At 43.7% G+C, this 22,564-nt stretch overlaps 1 protein-coding gene across 2 annotated transcripts in view; it reads right to left on the bottom strand.

Annotated features, from left to right (window-relative positions):
- MIPOL1 (mirror-image polydactyly 1) overlaps window positions 1-22,564 on the bottom strand; it is a 458,494-nt gene that overhangs the window by 273,632 nt on the left and 162,298 nt on the right. For both annotated transcript variants that reach the window (XM_088471287.1, XM_088471288.1), the window contains 2 exons: window positions 6,077-6,229; window positions 1,565-1,685 (listed from right to left, as the gene is read on the bottom strand). In XM_088471287.1, the coding sequence (XP_088327413.1) occupies window positions 1,565-1,685; window positions 6,077-6,210 (255 nt within the window). In that variant the 5' untranslated portion in view covers window positions 6,211-6,229. The remainder of the gene's footprint in view (window positions 1-1,564; window positions 1,686-6,076; window positions 6,230-22,564) is intronic.

The following is a 22,564-nucleotide window of genomic DNA, read 5'->3' as shown; positions in this document are numbered from 1 at the left end:
GCGTGACGTCTAATTGAATGTGGCCTGTATAATCTTTTTATCTGACAGATGTCCAGCCCACTCTTTCATACCACACCGGGAAGGCCCAGGACACACCGAATGCTAGTAGTAATAACAGACTACTCACAGAACAGTACTACTATACTATAAGGAATTATTTACCCCCTGCTGTTAAATAAAATGTATAATAAAAGCTGCTGAGGTGTTCCATGACCATCTTGCACGAAATCACGTATAGGTTCTTTTTATACTGATCACAAAACTCCAAGCTGACACTGCCCAGGATAGCAGTTCGCACACTGGTGAGGCTTGTAGTAGAACCCACCTAAGGGCTTGTACAGGGATGCAGTCAGGAAGCCGACGGTCGAAATGCCGACCGCCGGCTTCCCGACTGTCAAATCCCGGCAGGGTACTAATGACAGGCGTCGAAATCCCTTGTGCAAGTGCTAGCTTTGATCATATAGAACTGTGGGTCTGATTCAGAGCCGGATGCTCTGAAAGAGCGCTCACTCTGAATCAGGGTCTTTTTTTTCTTTTATTTCTGTGCGGCCTCTCGGCCGCTCGCTTAGCTGTGGGTGACAACCCACAGCTATTGCGAGCGACCATCGGGGCTTGCGATGAGACCCTTGTGGTAGGGGGTCTCGTTCCCCAGTGAGCTTTCGGCTCTATTAGAGCCGGAAGCTCACCCACTGACATCACTCGTGATGTCAGTGGGGTGGCCCCGAAACGGCAGGCGTTCCTTCGGGAACGCCTCCGTTTGGCCAGCCACCCCTCCTGCCCGCCTCCAAAATGGGGCAAGCTGTCAAGCAAAATCGACAGCTGTCCCGCTTTGGTGCGAGACACGTAGCGACGGAGTGCCCGTCATAGTCGGATCTCGCGCATGCGCACGTTGGAGCCGGCTCCGGCCACTGCATGCGCAGTGGCCAAACATCGACCCACTCGCGAGCGGGTCTGAATCAGGCTCTGTATGTATAAAGTAGCAGAAGCACCTACAAGCGTACAGTGTGAGTGCTTGGCCGAGATGCTTGTGAAGCACTATTACATGCCGCCTGCACAACTGCCAACTAATCACTATGAATGCTCGTAAAAAGAAACACTGATAAAATAGTATAAAATTCAGTGAGCTGCCAGAATAAAATTTGGTTATGCGTAGCTACAGTATATGTGTGATAACACAGCAAGGTATCCACACCGCTGACAAAACTGGTATGGAGGGATCTGTAGCATATGTACCATGCTTGCAGTGTATACAAGTAGGCCTATGCCCTTGGTGGTACACTCCTCTGAAAGCCTCCTCTAAATAAACTGAGCATCATACAGTTCCTGCTGGTGGCGGCAGTGGCTGAATCATATAGGAGGTTGAATTCCTGTGTTAAGTAATCTCATGGGATAAATTAGCTCCAGGGGTGGTAGTAACAAAATCCCATAGAGGGAAGACGAAACAAAAAAAGAGCAGCACAAAGCAACAATTGTGTTCATTTTATTTTAAACAGAAAAAAATAAACACATGCAGACAGACAGTGGTCATACTGTTTGGGTAGAATAGAGAAACGGTGACCTGTACCTTTTTGTTGGTTTGTCTCAGATAATCCACCTCCTGTGACAACGCTGTCAGGTCCTGCTTCCCCCCTTCAAGGGCTCCAGAGGTTGGATGGTCAGGATTGTGATGGGAATCTGGTCTGTCGCTGCATGGGGAGCAGGAAAATATTTATTCAGCGTGAGCCAATCACATGACAGCTGTCTCCCGCTTATCCTAACTAGCCATGTACCGTCATGTTCCATATGTCTGCTTTACATATTAAGTAGGCAACTTGGGGGTAAGCCAATTGTTCCATTAGCAAAGTATTAGCAAGAATGGTATTAAAGTTTAAAGTTAGAAAGAAAAGTTTCGATAGCTGTTTTGTCCGGTGACGCATGCATTAGGACTCTGTTTTGTGTAGGGATGTGATTTTAGAGTTGTCATGAAATACATAGTATCTGGATACTACAGATGTGTCCTCATTCATCTTGCCTCTATACACCACGCAGTGCGAGATGCTGACACGAGTGAGCCGCCAGGTCCTGTGTAACACTGCTAGCCCTGGGCATATTTTTGCAGAAAATCTTAGTTGCAATGTGATGGGACTAGGGCACGTCAGGAGACTGCACGGATTAGTGTGATATACATTTATATATCAGTGTGCGACTGAGGGGCTGATTCAGCATTACACGTATGTGCAATGCTGACCGCAGATTCTCGATCATCAAGAGTCTGCGTGTGCCCTGCCTGATTGACAGAGGCATTTAAAAGGCAGTGCGGGGGTGGCCAGCGTCCCTGGAAACGGGGTTCATCCTGCTATTCCGGAGTGGCAAGGCCAGGGGCTGCATCCACGGATGCAGTTTCCCGGCCTCGCAAGCCGGCCAGCCTGAATAAGCTGAGGCTTACTCAGCTGGCCAGCGGCCTGGCGCCATCTACCATCGCGACCTTGCAGCGCTGGGATCGCAAATGCAGCAGCGGGTGTCATACATCTCTTGCTACATTTGTATATTAGCAAGGATGGAATTAAGCTGCCTGCGTGCAGCTTTGAAAATCCGTCCTAAGCTGAATCACCCACAGTCTGTAAATGCAGCACAATGGAACTTGGTGTGGAAAAAAGCAGAGCCCACTGCTCTGTAGCACTCCGTACACAGATTCAGAGACTTATTCACACACAGATATGCAAGTGTCGCATATCAAATTATTTAGCTCAGTATTGAGCTCCCGCTGGTCGTTTAGACATCTACCATCGGACAAATATGTTGTGCAACCTGACGATAACGTCAGGTTCAACATGTTTGCAGATGATTGATGTGGAATACATACGAATTACCGCCGGACACAAGTCCAGCGGTTCAAATCCCGACAGCGGCAGGCCGACATGGCTGAAAATCCCGATCGTCCCCAGGTAAGTATCAACTAACCTAACTCCCCTAACCCTCCTTAGGGGTGCCTAACTCTAACCTTCCCCCCAGTGCCTAACCCTAATCCCCCTTCCCCGCAGCCTAAACCTAAGTCCCCCCCGGGGGTGCCTAACCCTAACCCTCCCTCCCCCTAGCCTAACCCTAATCTACCGGTGGGATGCCTAACCCTAAGTCCCCCCCAGGAGCCCTAAACCTGACCCTCCCACCCCCGTGGCTATCCGCAGCCGCGCCCAGCATCACTTCGATCGGGATGCCGGGCTCCCGGCGTCGATAAAATGACAGGCATCTAGAATTAGACGCCTGTCATTTAACCCTCACCGGGATAAAGCAGTCGGGAAGCCGGCTGTCGGGCTTACGTCTGCCGGCTTCCCGATTTGCCTACACTGAATAACTACTCGTTCAGTGTACGCACATCACAGACAGACAAACAACTGCATGATCACAATGTCGTAATCGTGCAGACGTTTGCCTGGCTTCTAGTGGATGTGTGCCTTAAGAAGCATTTTCGGCAAAAAAGAAGCTTGGCGCTAGCAGAGTCTAGTGGGACCTGTCGCACCGAGAAGGGCTGTTTGGCAGGACTGTAGCAAGGATGTATGAGCACATATCTGTAGGGCAGTATAACAAGAAAGAGCATGTTTCCGTTACACATCATTTTCGTTCAACTAAGAGTAGAGCAAGGCACATAACGAAAAGATGGACTCTTCAAAATTCATTGGACAGATAAATAAATTTTCAAATCTACTTTAAGACCAACAAACCCAGGCATGCGTGTGGCTTATGCAACATGTACATTAAAAGAAATTAGTTTAACGGAAGTCGGATGTAATTGCTGTCACATTGCATGTAGAGTCACCCATATCCAAATATTCCGAAATACAGATTTTTTTTTTTTTTAGCATAACTGAGATAGTGAAACCTTTGCTTTTTGATGGTTCAATGTACACAAACTTTATTTAAGGTACAAAATTATAAAAAATATTGTATAAACCTATCTTCAGGCTTTGTGTATAAGGTGTATATGAAACATAAATGAATTTCATGTATGCACACAAATGTTGTTTGTTTGAGCCACAAAACTATTGAAAATATAGTATAAAATGACCTGCAGGCTGTGTGTATAAGGTGTGTATAACACATAAATGCATTTTGTGCTTAGACTTGTGTCCCATTCCCAAGATATTTCATTATGGTATGCAAATACTCCAAAATACGGAATATTCCGATATCCAAAATACTCCTGGTCCCAAGGATTTTGGATATGGGAGACTCAACCTGTATTCGCATCTCTGCGGTTATATGACCACCTATCCACAATCATGGTTTCATAGCCGGCATTATGAGAAGTGTAAAACTGAACCTATCCCTGGTGCAAGAGACAAAAGGCTGGTGGGTGCGAGCAGATCCTTCTCACAGCACGTCACTGGTGCATGCAAAACAATGGGGGTGTTCTTAACGCGTTTCTCAGCCGTATGAGACAGGCTGTTTCCTCAGGACTTCGGGCCTGCTGTCTCGTTCCCAGGGACCTGGGGATTTCCCGTCCACGTGACGTGCAGTCACGTGGTTCACCACATGTCCGGATATCGGATGTGCTGCCTGTTGCTGACTCCACGGGGGAGTGAGGCACCTTTGCTCCAGTTTGTGGCTGTCTAGCCCGAATGCACAATATCAAGCCAGGAAGAGACAGAGAGACGAGTGAAGTGGGGAAGTGCCAGGAGCAGTCTGGAGACACGGTCAGCAAAGTTGTCCCCATCGTCATTTCAACAGCGTGTTATGTGAGTACTCACACTACATTTACAGTATAAGCCGTGCACGGCCTGAGACCTCTATTCTGTTGGAAATCACAGAAGGCTATTTAGCCTGGGATCATTATAATTTTCATTTAGGAAGTGACAGCACTGTCCAAGCATCGTTGCTATCCACCGTATTGGTTCCAAAGAACCTGTATTTATGACATTACCTAGGATTGCGGACTTCAATCTATTTTCCTTAAAGTCCGAATGGATATATAATGAATGACGCTATCTTATATTGTTGCTGGTGCCGATTCTGTTTTATTAGCTGTGAATTCACAGTGGGCATTTGTTACCAATACTCTTTGAGCTTATTATAGTACAATATTGGTTTTATACAAGTATATGTGATATTAAATGTGTTTTAATTTTATTCATTTGGTCAGCGTTGTCTATTTTTTGTATATCAATTTGCATATTTTTGTGAGGTCCTTCCCCTCATATTTTAAACTACTGCAGACCAGTGAATTGCTAAATCATTAAAATTGTGTATTCATTACATGAGGAATATTAATCACACTAGCGCTTATTAGTATCTTTCTACATTTTTGATTAATTATGTTTTATGAGAAAGTGAATCATTTTGTTTAGTTAGAACCGTACAGGCCAGGATATACTTTTATGTTTGGTTTATATTTGTTGTGCTAATAAAACTAACTGCAGATACTGCACTAAGGCCCTCATTCAGAGCCGTATGCTCTGAGCAGAGCGCACGCTCTGAATGAGGGCCACCCTCCATAATTATGGAGCGTCCTCCTGGACGCTCGTATAGCTGTGGGTCACTACCCACAGCCTATATGAGCGTGCAGTTTGATGGCTGCGATGGTCTTGACCATCGCGACCATCGAAACTGCGAGCCGGAGCCTGCGGTTGAGGTTTTCAACCGCAAAGCCCGGAGTGATTTTGGCTCTATCAGAGCCAAAATCACTCCCACTGACATCACTAGTGATGTCAGTGGGCCGGCTTCTGACGGGAGGCGTTCCCTTGGGAACGCCCCCGTCAGGGAGGCACGCCCACCAAAGGGGGCGTGCTGTCAATCAACATCGACAGCACGCCCCCTTTGATCAGACACAACGAGCGAAGAAAAGTCCTTCGCTCGTCGCGTCTGGCGCATGCGCACGACGGAGCTCCCTCCGTCGTGCGCATGCTCAGTGCAGACCATCGACCCACTTGCGAGCGGACAGCCGCTCGCGAGTGGGTCTGAATCAGGCCCTAAGACCCTGGACTGGTGTATTACTACTACTACTACTGTATTACTGTTTGGCTGCTGCATGACAAGTGCAACAGTTTACCGGCAGAGAGAGTCACACACACAAAACACACCACTCCCTCAAGCAGGCACTTGCCTTGACTTCTGAGCATCACTTTGTTCTAGACTTGACATCTTGGCTGCAGATAAGTTCCTCGGGCTGGGTATAGGAATACTCCCCGAGTCAAATCCTTTAGATTTTCTAATCTCTTGAGTTGAACCAGAGGCCATTCTTGGATCATGCAATATTCTAAACAAAATTAAATGGAAATGATTAAATTACTCTGTGCAAAATTACTTTTGCCATATTCTGCGACTGAGACGCACGAACATGAGTAACATAGTGTTATTTTTCACCAAATATTGCATAATATCCCCATACAAAGCTGCTCACACTGTACAAGAGACGCTAGATTGCAACTTTTGTTGTGAAGGAATTGGTGCAGCCTGTGTACAAAGTCGCAGATTCAGGATAATGGAACATGGGGAGAGGAATAGCCGTAGCCGCTCATATCGCAATTTTTTTTGCACAGATCTGCAACTTAGTTGCACACAGAAGTACCGCGAGCTCCAATGGTCAGTGTATGACAGCAATGTAGTTTTGTCGCTTCTTGTAGTTTTTAGCAGTGCAAATAAGACGCAACAAAAGGACATTTCCTGCAGCTTAGTCGCAAGGACCCTGGTGCTCCAAGAGGGACTATTTGGTGTGCCTAGAACAAAGGTGTATGAGGACACATCTGTATATAATTTTAAACGTAACTCCACTGAAAAGCACTAAGTAACAATAATAAAGCCTGAACCTTCAGCCTGTAATCACCTGTTTAAACACCAGAAACACACTAGCTACTTCTGGACAGAGGGCCTGATTCAGAGCCGGTCGCTCTGACAGAGCGCTCGCTCTGAATCAGGGCCAGTCTTTTTCTTTTTTAGAACGGCCTCCTGGCCGCTCGCATAGCTGTGGGTGACCACCCACAGATATAGCGAACGGCCAGAAAGATGGTCGCGATGGTCAAGACCATCGCGACCATCGAGCTTGCGACGAGACCCTTGTAGTAGGGTCTCGTGGCCGCAAGCCCCAGAGAGCTTTCGGTTCAAACAGAGCCTAAAGCTCTTCCACTGACATCACTTGTGATGTCAGTGGGGCCGCCCCCAGACGGTAGGGGTTCTCATGGGAACACCTCTGTCTGGGCAGCCACCCCCCCCAGCCTGCCCACCAAAGGGGGCGTGCTGTCACTCAACATCGAAAGCACGCCCCCTTTGGTACGAGACCCGGAGCGACGCATAGCCGGCTCCCTCATGCGCATGCGCTCTGGACCACCATCGACCCAGTTGCGAGCGCTCGGCGCTTGCGACCGGGTCTGAATCAGACCCAGATTGTGAATAACAGGCTCTCACACTAACATCTGCCCATACCCATAGAAACAAATTCCGGATAGTACTGGCTGCTTCTGCGATGTTGCCAGAGCCGTTTCTTCCCATTACCAATCTGTCATATGACAGCAGATTTTTTTCAGGATTAAATTAGAGATTTCAAGCAGCAGCCCTATTTCAATATCAGAGGATTTCCAGTAAATTGTAGTACCCAGCATAAAGATTTTATTTAAACATCATCAATGTCACTCTTTAATTAAAAGGTAATTTTTTTTATTTTTCTATGCAAATAGGTCACACCTATTACTTCCTGTATACAGACTTCTGGGAAATATACATTACAGCCAGACAATTATTTAGTCACTAGGTATTAAGGGCCTGATTCATTAACGATCGCAACTGCTATTACGCACACAATTGGCCGATTGATGCGCATGAATCGCGGTGCACGAAAACTTCACTGTGATCGAGATAATAAAATAATAATAATAATGAATCGGCCGGTATAAACCATTACTTGCAGCATTTTAGCTATACAGAATCACAATTTTTAAAAACAACAATCAAAATTCACCGCTGCTTTCACAGCAATCCAAGGTGCATATATGAATTTGATATCTTAACTCTGTATACCACTTTAATATATATACGAGGTATGTCTATAAAATAACGAGACTGTGATTCCACCTAGTAAACAAAGCAGTCAGAACTGGTTCTAACTGCATACGTAGTAACCTTAAACTTGTCTGAACCTGCATGATAAGCAGTAACACTCTATGACGGTCAGTTGATTGTGAGTTGCCATTTAATTTGGTTGTGTTTTCTGTAGAGTGCCGAAAAAAATGCTAAGTTTAAGAGTTGAACAATGTGTCAATTTTTAAAATTTTAGTAACATTTTTTCGATATCGAGGGTGTAATTTTGCAAGAATGGGTTCCAGAAGGCACAACAGTTACCCAGCATTATTATAAGGAAGTTTTGAAAAAGCTGAGAGAGTCAGACAGAAACGGCCGCAACTGTGGAAAAATGGTTTCATTCTTCACCAGGACAATGCGCCTGCTCACACAGCACTTTCTGTGACCGACAATCACATTACTACACTTGAACATCCTCCATATTCGCCCGATTTAGCACCTTGCGATTTTAATCTTTTCCCAAAAGTTAAATCAGTGCTTAAAGATATATTGAAGCAACTAACAGAAATTGATTTGCTCCATGCAGGGGTTAAAGTGGGCCGGAACGGGGCGGAACTGCGTTCCGTCACTTGTAATGGGAGGCGGAACCAGTTCCACCTCTGTCTGCCCACAGCAGCTAAGTACAGGCAGCTGCGGCTGCCTGATTAAGAAGGACACTGCAGGCTTCTCTGTGGCTGCCCTGCCTCTGCCCGCCCACCTTGCCCAGTCACATATTCAGTGATCGGGACTCACCCTAGGAAGGGTCTGGTTCCCAGGGGAAGCGCTGTGCTGCGGTCAATCCCTGCGGCCAAAACCCGACCCAGCCGCACAGCTGAAAGACACTGGACAGCGCTCCTGTCATTGAAATAGGTGCCAGTCGTGAGTCAATCAGCAGTGCCTGCTGGTCCGCGACCTCTGATTGGCTTGCGTCCGGCACCAGATTGCAACAATGACAACGGCGCTAGGCTGCAGTGCCGGTGCCGAGGCGGCTGCCTGCTGATGCGGGCGTGGGGAGGCACAACCTGATAGAGCGGCTCACTAGGTAAGAGTCTGCTCGGGAGGGGAGCATAATGTATAAGGGGCATTAGTATTACTGTGTAGCATAATGTAGAGGGGGAAGCATAATGCTGTTTATTGTGACTGACCCCACTACACACCTAGGTGACTAGGTGATAAGGTTACCATGCTCCCCTTCCCTGTATCCTCCACCCTCTCTGTATGTGATTTCCCTGATCCCTCTATCCCCTTATATGTGAACACAACTGACCACTGTACAACCACCCCTGTATATGATCTCCCTTCTCTGACTGTATTTGATCACCCTGCTTTCTCTGTCCCTTCATGTATGTTATGTCCCTACGCTTGGGTGACTGGGGGTGTAGCACCCACGTCGGGGGGGCGTAAAGGCCGGTAGGGGGCGAGTTCCACCACCTCCCTACGGCCACTTTAAGCACTGGCTCCATGCCTTCGACCAGTGGACAACAAGACTACAGGGATGTATTAGTGCAAATGGGGAGTATATTGAAGGGGACAAACATTATATTTGTAATACCAATAAATAAAGATGAGTTATTTAATCACTCGTTTTTTAATAGACATACCTCGTATACAGTATATGTGTGTGTAGAGAGAGAGAGAGCAGAACTTCTTTTTAATAACATAGATCAGATATAATTAAACTGACCTTCAGCTGTAGTTAGGAGTAGGGAAAAGAAACTCAATAGTCTTTTCCAAATAGCGGAAAGGAGGTAATGTTATTTGCAGAGGCTACGATGTCAAATCTCTTATTTCGTTAATGCAGAAAGCTGTTAGTTATTTGCAAGCGGTGTTAGTAAGATACCAATAATCATACCACTTAATAGCTCCTCAGCTTTAAAAGATATTTATGCAGAAAGCGGTTATTTGCAAGCGGTGTTAGTAGGATTCCAATAAGCATGCATGTTCAGCGGTGGAGAGTAGTTATCCACAAGCATTCAAGAGCCCATAGTAGTCTAAATATGATCCATGTAAGAGATGGAGCAGGTCCTCTGCCTCTTAATAAGTCCCATACTCATGGTTCTCCCGGGAGATATAACGTGGTGTATACCAGCTGGTTTCTGAATGAAAAGATCCTTAACGAGTTTCTCCGTCTCTGTGTACTATCAGCGGCTTCTTCAGAAATGTTGATCTATACTCAATCACACCTGGTTTTTAACACGGGCTCGGCGCTATGTGCATGCGCCCTCAGTGTACATTTAAGCCTCATTATGGAAAGGAGTCATGTGTCATTTTTTTGGACAAGTACCTGCATTGCATCTACTGCAGCTTATTACATGGCCACTACTACACATGTGCATCGGCTTCCATGCATTCCAACGGTACTCTTCCATGTTCCAGATGCCCGGAAGGGATCAGGCCATGATGATATAAATCTATTACTTAGAGTTCATATTTTTCCTTATAAAAAGGGATATAAAAAAACCAAACCAATCTTTAAATAAAATAATCAAAGAAACAAAAATAATGTCACATCACTGGGCTGCTTTGTCCTTATCCGGGCTCATCAGCGCAGGACAGATTTTCTGCTCTGTATTTTCACAACTGTAACAAATATGAAAAGTTTAAGCAGGTTAAGATTTTGTTGAGCATTATGCCAAACTTGAGCCAGGCTTGGGGCATAGTCAATTAGTTGTGAAATTTTGAAAAACCCTGCAGCTGCAGGGTTTTTCCTAATCAATTGCCTTGGAAAAATGCAGCAGCAGTAATTTTAATAGGAATTAATATGGCTTATTTCTTGCAGCACCACAGCAAAATGTTGGAACTTTCTTAAAAACACCTTGGACACTTCCCCTAATGACTAAAGAAGCAATTAGCAAATGTTTCCAATTACCAACTTGCTCCAATAATTACATGTCATTACTGGTGTTAAAAAAAAATGGCTTCAAATTACCACAAAATAAACTTGTTAATTTATGCACACCAAATTTCATTGCAATATTTAAGTAAACAAAAATAACTCCTTTTTATCTTTTATGATTTTATTGGTTTTTATGCATTTTTATTTGTATTTAAACAAAAAAGTTTGCTTTTTATATATATGTTTTTTTTACTATGCACATATTAACCATTTGCAGCATTTTTAAAGATCAAAATATTAAAACATTATTAATGTTACCCAATATTTTTTTTTTTTTGTTTCCTCAATTTTTTAAAAAATTTCCTGCTGGTTTTTGCGGTAAAAACCAGCAGGAAAAAATTACAATAACAAAGTAATTTTTTTAATTGGATAGTGCGGGCATTGGAAGACGCATACCTGTTTTAAAGAAAAAATGGGACAGTCATTTTTACCGCAAAAATCAACCACCTAATTGAATATGCCCTCTGGTGGCTTCTTTACATGACACTTCTGACCAGTGTGTGTGGCTGATAGAAGTGTCCAATCCTCAGCATAAAGGTAGCTACCGATCCTGCTTACACAACCATAGACCACCAAGTGAAAAGTCACTTCCGTATCAGCTAATAGTTTGATTTATGGGGAGAATTATTCAACATTCTGAGAGAGGATGTTGCCCACAGCAAACCATTCAAATTCTACCACTCATTTATCTACTACAGTTTATAAAATAACTATAATCTGATTGGATGCTAATGACATCTCCACTTACCCTCTTTAGAGGGTTTGCTACATCTCCCCATTAACTCCTAATACAACATGATGAATTCCACAGAAAATTGTGCAATATTATGAAAATATTTTGTTTGGCACTTTATCATACAGAGTAGGCCCCTAAACTGGATTAAATGGCTGGATGAAGCAGCATGTGAGAAGCATTGTGTGCAGGCTTGGCCCTGCAGCACTGACTTACTCGATACACGGTTGAGTTGTTGTCAGATAATACAGTATATATAATTACGGCAGCAATAAAAGGATCACCTATGAGCATATACTCTATTCTTAGATGTAAGATAAAGCCTTACTCTCAATATTATTCTACAGTATACAACACAGATATTTTCAGTGCTTCACTTGTTGATTCCATCTAGTTTAATGTGGATCAAGTTATTCTTCCCCATGTTGCCTAACACTGTTTTGGTCACATGATCCATGAGCCATAGTGCTTTCCCAAAGTTGAGAACCACTCACTGCGCTTTTCACATTATCTTCTATGTGTATATTTGCCAACACTTGAATAAGATTTTCAGAGACATTTTACTGCTTTAAGATACAGGCAGGGGATAATTTATTTGTAAACCTGGTTCCCAGAAAATACAGAAAATCAGAAAGATAAAAAAGTTAATAATTGCTAATGCACAGTGATAATATAAAGGCATAGATCAAACATCTTAAAAGGATAAGCCACCTTTTTAGAGGTTAACGGGTCTATTTATCACAGGGAGAAGTGGGAGAAGGTAAGGTTTATTGAAAAAGTCTCCCACCCAGCGATAGCAGGCGGTACCTACACCATCCAGTGTCTTCCTATTGATATCGACAATGGTTTATGTAATTGAATAAAGCATTTTTCAATTTTTTTTGATTATGTGAAAACTATATATATAATAAGTGTGGAATGAGAGGTTAAAATATATTTGAAAAAATACATGAATAATAAACAAACATAAAAAGCGATGTGAAAAGTAACTATGTGTATTAAGTGGTAAACTAGGACAGAATTGCCAGGGAAATTAGCATGGTTCAGAAGTGCCGGCGTAGTTGGTAAATTTATGGTGAAAGATTTTCTATTACTGATTTTTATGAAATATGGTGCATACACACGGTCAGATTTTTCCTTCAGATCTGAACGATAACGATTTAAAAATCATTCAGTCGTTCATATCTGAAGGAAAATCTGACATATCTGACATGCCTGAACGATGGACGATGAACGATGCGCGTTCCCGTTTGTCAGATAACGATATCTGACATCTGATGTGTTTGCAGTCAGACTGGATGATTCCATTCATTTTAATGCAGTCAAAAATCGTTCAATCGTTCACAACTTTGGTAAAATCGTTCAAATCGTTCAATCGTTCATCTGACAAATCTGACCGTGTGTATACTCCAATAGGCTCCTAAATATACAAATACAATCCCTGTATCAAGTGTCTTTAGCACTTGTGGTTTCTGCAGCCTCTACATCTTTAGGAGACAAGGCAACAGGCACTTCATAAATGTTCATCCCACACCGACATGTCACATATGGAGTCAGAAGGTTCAAAAGTGTCACAAAGGGTGGTGACAAGGATGCGCACATGGAAGGGGCATGGCCTCATGCCCACTCCACCTGTTTTATCTTATTTTGGGCACATGACCGCATGTCACTCCCCCATTATCGTCACGCTGGGGGCTTGTCCAGCACTCCAGGAGCTGCTCAGAAGCCCCCAGCTTCTCCGGACACAGGAGAGTGTGGAATGGATCACTGCTTAGTAACACCATACAAGGGGGGTGACACCAATATAGCAGAGCAGTTCTATTTTGGTGTCACCCCCTCGGATGGTGTTACTGGGTACGGCCCGCACCCACCCAGTGACGCCATTGATCAGGTTAGAACAGTAGTATGTTTGCTGTGTCCCATATTTATAAAAGTAAAAGTTCTGCCTAAGGATGTGCGCCTTTAGGGGTCTTTTTTATCACTGGTGGCAAGGGTGCCATGTAAACTGTAAGAAATAATTTAAGCACCAATTTATCAATATCCTCTTGCTAGTACAGTGACTTATGTATCACTTTACTGCCAGCCAGTTCATACCTGAGTGACCTACTACAAATGTGCAGTCAAAAGGGCCAAGCTGCACATGTGTAAGTAAGTAAAAGCTGCCAGGGTGGGATCCGAAGATCCCTCTCCAGCAAAAGGTAGCCTGCAAACTGCATTGGCCGACGCTTGGTAAATTGAATTACATCGCCGTTCCCATAGGTCTAAGGGAATAGTGTTTTTTTGTGAGTCTTTAATTCAGGAGATATTTCTGAATGGTGAAAGGAACCCTTTGTTTACTAATATTACTGATGTGCAGAGGTAGGGAACCTGTGTCTCAGCATGCAACAACTAGATGGAGAATATAGCAGGAATCAGTGTATTCAAGAAAGCAGTATAGGGGGTGTTCTGAGAAACCCTTCCATAATGGCCAGCTGCAGTCGTGGTTATTACGGAGAAATTCAGTAATAAATTACTTTTTTTTTTTTTTACCAGGTAGTAGATACTGAGAATTTGCCATGGTTGGTGCCTGTCTGAGAATGTGTCCTTGGATGGGTGCCACAGCATTACTGAATGCACTTGTAAGGTAAGGCTGATAGCATATCATTAGATGAATTTACAGATTTTCAGTGACAACACTCCGCAATGCTAAGCTGATCTTATTTCAGCAGATCACAAAGAATCAGTCACATTCAAGCAACACGTTGCAGAACATGACCGACCAAACACAGGATTTACGTAGGCAACGACTTGACACCACAATATCGGACTGGCAGGGTAATTCAAGTACAGTATCATCAGTCCAAGTCATTGAGGATTTGCTGTTCACATGTAACAGAACGAATAGTAATGCAACACCAACAATGAAGCACAAAGGGGATAGTGGAGACAATTTTAAATACCATAAAGGCAAAGAAACAGTGTAGCAAAGTGTTAAAAAAATTTAAAAAGTAAATTACATTGTATAAAAAAACACTGCTTTCTGCTTCAAATAAATGGTGGCTGTACCCCCAATTAACCCCTTACTGGGTCACACCTCTCCAATGTCTTATGTCTGCACCTTCTCTGTGAAATTATATATATAGGAAAAGATAAGAGGTCGGCAATCCATGTACTTTATAATGGTTGAAATAAACCGAAACACTGAACTTGAACGAGACAGTCGTGAGTGCCACCATTATATATATATAATACCAGGACACTTCTGAATTACTCAGGTTCAAGCCCGCATTTCACCTGGTTTTTATTAGCCACAGCACTTGTGAAATTCATTAGTGACCTGGTTTAAAGAGATAGTATGGTACACTTATATATATGTATCCATACATGCACACTTAATGCAAGAGTGCTGTACAAAAAAAAAAAAAAAAGATGACTCCCTCTAGTGGTTACAAAATATACTGTTTAATACTTGTATTTACAATTTCACCTACTTTGATTAAGCACTTTTCTAAAGCCACAAAATAAATAAATTCAGAACCTCTTCCTTAACATTACAGCAATGCACAGAAGTGGAACACAAAATGGGTTGAACATTGAGTAGAGATACTACCCCCAAACACCAAAGCCTTGTTCTGCATACTATACTTCCACTTTATTTTTAGAAAAATGTTTTATATAACAATATGCAAGCAAGAATGTTAACAGTAATTTATTTTCTAAAAGGTTGGAAAACCTGACATTTACACTGTAGATACTGCAATATTTTGTTTATTACACACTGCGGATCTGAGGTAGGAGGGAATCTGATTAAGGTCCTTGGTGAGAGTATTGTTATAATCTTTGCTCATTTCATGGATAACAATGTTACAGTGCTCCTAATGGTCACACGCTGACAGGAAACCATGCCACTTGCCTTTACCATTCACTTCCTCGCCATCAATGTATAGGTTCATTTATAGTGCTCCTCTTTCTTTATGTGGGATTAAGGGTCTGATTCAGAGGTGGAAGCTAACTGCACAGATGATGGTATAAGTACTGCGCACTTCACCAATCGGTTTTCCTTGTCTCAGTACAAGTTTGACCAAGTTTGATTAACAAAGCAAAACTGGAAAACTAACATAATAATCTCTACGCAACAGCTCATTTACTAATATTGCATAAAGGGGCAACATTTGTACTGAATTAAAGCAACCAATAAGGTACTAGATTAATATGTACAGTGTAAACAATAAATGCAAGTGTCTGGTTACCACGGTGTAGCACATGGTTACTGCGGTGTAATCCTAGTAAAATAGTCCTTCTACGCTCTAATACAGCGGTTCTCAAACTGGGCGCCGAGGCACCGTGGGCTGCCATGGGGCACATGCAAGGGTGCCACAGGTTGGTGGTCCAGGACCAAATCAAATTATTTATGGTCAATGTGATCAGTAAAACCTGTGTTGGTGACTGCCAAACATAAAATTTGTGACCAAGCAGAAGCGCAGCCTGTCCACCACCACATAACTGAGCCCAAGGATTATATATAAGCACAATTTACTTATTTTAATATTTTTCTCAAGAAGACATTTTTGACCTGGGGAGCCATGAAAAATGCTGATACTCTAGGATGCTGTGAATCAGGTAAGTTTGGGAAGCACTGCTCTAATACAAATATATACAGGGTCGGCTACAGGGGCCTGAGCACCCTGTGCCGGGCCGGTACGCTGCGCCCTGCAATCGCACCAAAATTGGGGGCGTGGCCTCATTACCATAGGTCACGCTCCCTAAGTGACATTATTTGGAGGCGTCACGCCTTCTCCCAGCCCTCTCCAGTCAGTGAATGGATGCCACGCGCATGCGCGCTGCATCCATTCACACTCCAGGGGTCTGGCACCGCCGCGGCGGTGGGGGTCCCCAACCTCCCGATTTGACCACCCGCGGGCCACTTCAGCCCAAGGGTTGGGTGCGCCCTCTATGGGTGGCGCCCCTGCTTGACCGCACTGGACGAACACCCCTAGAGCCGGCCCTGAATATATAAGACACAACATTATATTCCTAATAATGTATACTATACAATAATAGCTCTTCCTTTATCAAAATAAGGGTCGTTTTTTGTTCTTAGTTGAAGCTGAAATAGTTTACACATATTGGAACATGCTCCAGGATGTAGTTTGGGCTACAATTTTTGACTGCTTGGTCTGATACAATAATCTGGATGTCTGCAAACACCTTATCTGATAGTATTGCCTACAATCCCATATGGACCATCCTTCATTCATTTAAACTCCAAAAATACTTCCACATTAATGTATTTTATTATCCTTAGAAGAGAGTAGGAAGACACTGGAGCTGCTATCACATAACATTATTCCCACCACACTTAGTGGCTCAGTAGAATGCTGAGGGAAGAAGTGATGAAGTATATATAGAGGGAAGACAAATGGGAAGGGGGGGAGTAGAGGGAAGAGTGAGGGAGAAGCCGAGGAATGAATAAGAGAGTGAGGAAACAGAGAGCAAAGGGAGAGAGAATAAAGAGGGAGGGAGGAGAAAGAGGAAAATGGGAGAGGGAGGGAGATAGAGAGGAGATAGAGGGGAAAAAAGAAGGGAGGGCGGATGGAGAGAGCAAAAAAGAGATAGAGAGGAAAGATGAAGGGAGGGAGAAGAGATGAAAGAGAGATGAAGGAGAGAGAAAGGAAACAGGATGAGGAGAAAGAAAGAGAGGAAGGGAAGGAAGGAGAGAGAGGAAAGGAGCTGGGGGAGAGAGGAAGGGAAGGAAGGAGAGAGAGGAAAGAAGCTGGGGGAGAGAGGAAGGGAAGGAAGGAGAGAGAGGAAAGGAGCTGGGGGAGAGAGGAAGGGAAGGAAGGAGAGAGAGGAAAGGAGCTGGGGGAGAGAGGAAGGGAAGGAAGGAGAGAGAGGAAAGAGCTGGGGGAGAGAGGAAGGCAAGGAAGGAGAGAGAGGAAAGGAGCTGGGGGAGAGAGGAAGGGAAGGAAGGAGAGAGAGGAAAGGAGCTGGGGGAGAGAGGAAGGGAAGGAAGGAGAGAGAGGAAAGGAGCTGGGGGAGAGAGGAAGGGAAGGAAGGAGAGAGAGGAAAGAAGCTGGGGGAGAGAGGAAGGGAAGGAAGGAGAGAGAGGAAAGGAGCTGGGGGAGAGAGGAAGGGAAGGAAGGAGAGAGAGGAAAGGAGCTGGGGGAGAGAGGAAGGGAAGGAAGGAGAGAGAGGAAAGGAGCTGGGGGAGAGAGGAAGGGAAGGAAGGAGAGAGAGGAAAGGAGCTGGGGGAGAGAGGAAAGAATGTAATTTCTCACACACAGTTTACTTATTGACTTATGTTTTGTTGTTCAGCTATTGGACAAGAAAATTTTTTTTTTGGTACATGACATTAAGGGGGATTCAGTTAGGTTCAGGCTTTGCAGTGGGGAAAAGCTCCAGTTTTCATGTCCGTGGCTATTCAGTTAAGCAGCATTTTTCCAGTGCGGTAAACCATAGGTTAACGTGCAAAGTGCAAGAATCTATGGGTTCCCCAGAGCGTTAAATACAGAAATATGTATTTTTACTCAGATTTTTCCTCACCACTCATGAGGCTGTGGGGTAAATTCCACCCTCTAGAGCAGCGGTTTTTAACTCTGTGCGGCGGCGATCAGAGCAGCCGGGCACATTATACAGTACTGCAGCCCGGGCTGCCGCTGAGCTCCTCTGGGAGGCTAAGGCGTACCCGGGCCATCACCTACCTACCTAGACGCGGTTGCTTGACATCACAAGTCACGCACACCGTGTTGGCCGCACACTCCATCAGCCCGCTCTCTCTACCGCCCGCTCACCCGCTGCTGACAGCTCTGCAGTATGTGAGGGACAAGTTTTTGTTTTCTTTTGTTGATCAATGTGCATGATATTTCTCTGTGGGGCCAGGCAAAGTTTTTTTTTTAGTGGGACCAATGTGTTGTTGTTTTATTGTTTATTTCTGTGGGGAGCAATGTGATGTTTTTTGTTTATTCTGTGGAGGCCACTGTAGTCTGTTTTATTCTTGTGGGGGCCAATGGGTGTGGGAGCCAATATGTATGTTTTTTCATAGGTCGCGCACACTGTATCGCCAGATGGTGTGCCTTGGCAATTTTAAAATCTTGCATAGTGTTCCTCAAGTTGAAAAAGGTTGAAAACACTGCTCTAGGGCTTAGTGTGCGGCATTCCCGCAGTTAATTGAATCGGACAGCGTATACAATTAGCTAATTGAATTCCCCCCTACGGGGAGGACTAGATGATTGTTGGTCATCTCTACGGTAACATCCTCCAAGGCCAACTTCTCCCAACCATCCAAGAACAGTTTGGTGACAAACAATGCCTTTTCCAGCATAATGGAGCACCTTGCCATAAGGCAAAAGTGATAACTAAGAGGCTCGGGGAACAAAACATCGAAATTTTGGGTCCATGGCCAGGAAACTGCCCAGACCTTAATCCCATTGAGAATTTGTGGTCAATCCTCAAGAGGCTGGTGGACAAACAAAAGCCCACAAATTCTGACAAACTCCAAGTATTGATTAGGCAAGAATGGGTGGCCATCAGTCAGTATGTGGCCCAGAAGTTAATTGACAGCATGCCAGGGCGAATTGCAGAGGTCTTGAAAAAGAAGGGTCAACACTGCAAATATTGACTCTTTACATAAACTTAATGTAATTGTCAATAAAAGCCTTTGACACTTATGAAATGCTTGTAATTTTACTTCAGTATACCATAGTAACATCTGACAAAAAGGTCTAAAAACACTGAAGCAGCAAACTTTGTGAAAACCAATACTTGTGTCATTCTCAAAACTTTTGGCCACGGCTGTACATCTGTACCTTTATATACCAACAAGAACAAGACCGCCATAGCTGCAGAACTAATGAACAATTTGAAGTAACTACTTGAAACGGGCAAAGCTGGATTATGCAGAGATGATCCTACTGGGGTCAGCTATCCTGGTCAGGCATTGCAGGGATGCTTCCATGTTATAGAAGCCATTTTGTAATGTTTGATTAAGGACCTGGAAATGTTTAAGCAGAGACTGAAAGTAAATTTGTGCAGAGAGTAAGTGCATTTACATACCATAGTACCAGGGAACTGAATAAATCATTTTATCTTTATGGAAGACATAATATAGTAAAAAAAAAAATATGTGGATTGTTAGCAATGGTTGGATAAGGAGAGATAGTTGTTGCCAGTGTGTTTCTATGGTGGTGGTACACAATAGACAGGCATTGCCGACATGTGATCAGCTGCTGACATCTTGCTGATCATCTTGAGATCTTGTTGCTGGTGCCATAATGTATGAAAAATTACACTATACTCAAAAACCACTATAAAAACTAGAAATGTAACTGGAATATAGAAATATGAAGATGTTAATACAACTACACAATTTCCTATAAGCTGGACCAGTGCTATGAGGTGCCATGATGCTGCTTTGGCCACATGCAGTGTCACCATCACAAAATGACACAATGAGAACCATGTCCCATAGTGATCTGATTATCTGTAGTTGGATCAGTATTGGCCAATCACCTTGGAAGATGCCCAATATAGGCCAGTATGCCAAATGGCTGGATCTCATCCATGTGTGTGGCCAAAATACAGCGTGATCCTGTTACTCAGGCTTGTTCCAATCAGCAGCAGTAATCCATTTGTTGCCACAATTGTACGATACGTGTGATGGTGGTCTGTAAATCAGGGTACTACACACTGGAGCGACGTCGTTCCGATTTGGTCGAATCGTAGCAACAAATCATGTAGTGTGTATGCACAATATGAGCGCTCCTGCACTCGCAAGCAAGGTCGTCAGGTTTGATGTGCTGCACATTAAATCTGACAATATCGCTTGCCGCTCCATGCATGTTAATGAAGGACGGAAAGAGGGATTGTTCTGTCGTTCATTACATTGTTCTGATGTGTACCCAGGATCCGATACATTGGCCCGTCAGGTCGACAATTCGAATGGGTACACATCGCTTGGTGAGTACCCAGCTTTACATAGAGCAGACAGAATTTTGTGATATGGATTTCACGATTTTGAATTCACAAATACATTTTAAAATTAATTGTTCTGATACTATAAAAAAGTACAACACAATTGGTCCTATGTCCAAACCAATACAGACACAGTAAAATGCATTCGACATATGTTGGTGGAATTGTGGCCAAAGACTTTCCTTGATGCTCATTTGTTGGAGCTTCACCAGACAGAACTGAGATGAGGAACGGATATTCTCTAAACAACTGCCAAAGTCCTGCCAAATGCTAAATTCATCTTCCACCCCCCACACATATACCGGAAACGCCAGAATAGTCAGGCACATTTCAGTTCTGCCACGTGCCAGACTAAAGCACTTTGAAAAAACTCCCCTAATTCTATCTCTGCTGGTCGGACAAATTTAGAAGACATACCAATTGGAATATATGACCCGCATATCAGGGAAGTCCAGGGTCTCCTGTCACAATATCTGACCGCCCTGGGTCTGTTTTCTCTACAAACCGCTGCCCGCTGAATTTATGCTAAATGCAGCCCCCTCCCTTCCAGTTATTTTACCAGCTATATTTGTTTTAACATTCTGGTCTCCTGGTGCTTTCCTGACATGGGTTTATATTATTAGTAAATATTCCTGTGACCCATGATAGGGTACGAGGTAGCTGGATACAATGTAGAGAGTACAGCAAGGCTGTATCATACGGTATCACTGGGCAGCAGTAGACAACTCTGCCAGGTGATAAAAACATGGCTAAAATCACAGAAGGAAACCAGAGTGAATCTATTCAGTAAAAGTAATGTATTCAGTAAAAGTTGCAGGAAAGCATGTACAAGCCAAAAATAGAGTCATCTGAGGGTTGCCAGACACTTTAAATCCGTTCTGGTGTACTGGCAGCTTAGTGCAGAAAGCAATTCCAATTAAACACCATATTTTACGCCTTTTAGCCACCCTGAAAAACTCCGAGTACTCCTCTCACAGCTGCAAAACATTAATATTCTGCACAATTATTTCACTTGGAAATGACTATTGGTAAGTATTTTTCCAATTTCCTTGGTTTTATCCATAAAGACAGAATCTGTGCTAGAAGGCTTATAAGCAGAGATGAGAGGCAGGACTTTCTGCCTTTACAGAGTCGTTTTCATGAAGCAGATTGTGGGGTTTTGCAGGGCTGTTTGGAACTGTACGGTGCTACTGTTTTTAGTGCAAACAGCTGTGTGATAACTGTGTGTGAATCCCCCTGGGTGGCCACAACTGCACTGACATCATCATATAGAGGCAATGCAATATAGAAGAACTACAAGGAGAGACGAGCAAACACCAGCTGTGGGATCAGGGGAAAACAAACAAAATACAATAACAGTAATTGCCACATCCTAAAGAGATAATTTACTGTTAAGTTTATGTACAATAACATTTATACATTTTTCCAGCTTTTATTGAAATGTAAGCAATTCAAGTCCAGTGAATAACCAAAAATGATACAAAGTAAAGTGGTAAATTGCTAGATGTTAAAAAAAAAGTGAGTTTAGATTAGTATAAATGAAAAATCATGTAAATGTCATAGTTATAAAATAATAAAAAAAAAAGGCCCTTTTCAGGAACGTGTAATGGGTGAAGGACATACAGTTGTTCTCAGCAATGGAAGTAAATTAAGTGTCACATCGCGTTGGATCCCGGCACTCACTTACGGGTGAGGCGGTGCTGGTCGGCATCTCGGCAGCAAGCAGGGTGTCCCCAGCGTCCGCTGCTGTAGTCCCTGGCTCTCCCTCTGACTCCTGCGATAGTTCATCTCCGTGGTTCCCATAGGGCTGCGCGCACCGCACAGAATCAAATTTAAAGGGACAAGCGCGCCAAAAATTACGTCATTGTGAGCGGCAAGATTGAAGTTCCAATATATAAGGAGGATCTTGGACACGTCTCCTTTTTTCAGAGTATAGGCTCCCAAACCATACACCAACATTCCCA

The sequence above is a fragment of the Taudactylus pleione genome, unplaced genomic scaffold, assembly GCF_031769625.1.
Source record: "Taudactylus pleione unplaced genomic scaffold, aTauple2 ptg000113l, whole genome shotgun sequence".
In the NCBI taxonomy this organism is placed as follows: domain Eukaryota; kingdom Metazoa; phylum Chordata; class Amphibia; order Anura; family Myobatrachidae; genus Taudactylus; species Taudactylus pleione.
This window is presented reverse-complemented; position numbering and strand designations above follow the sequence as displayed.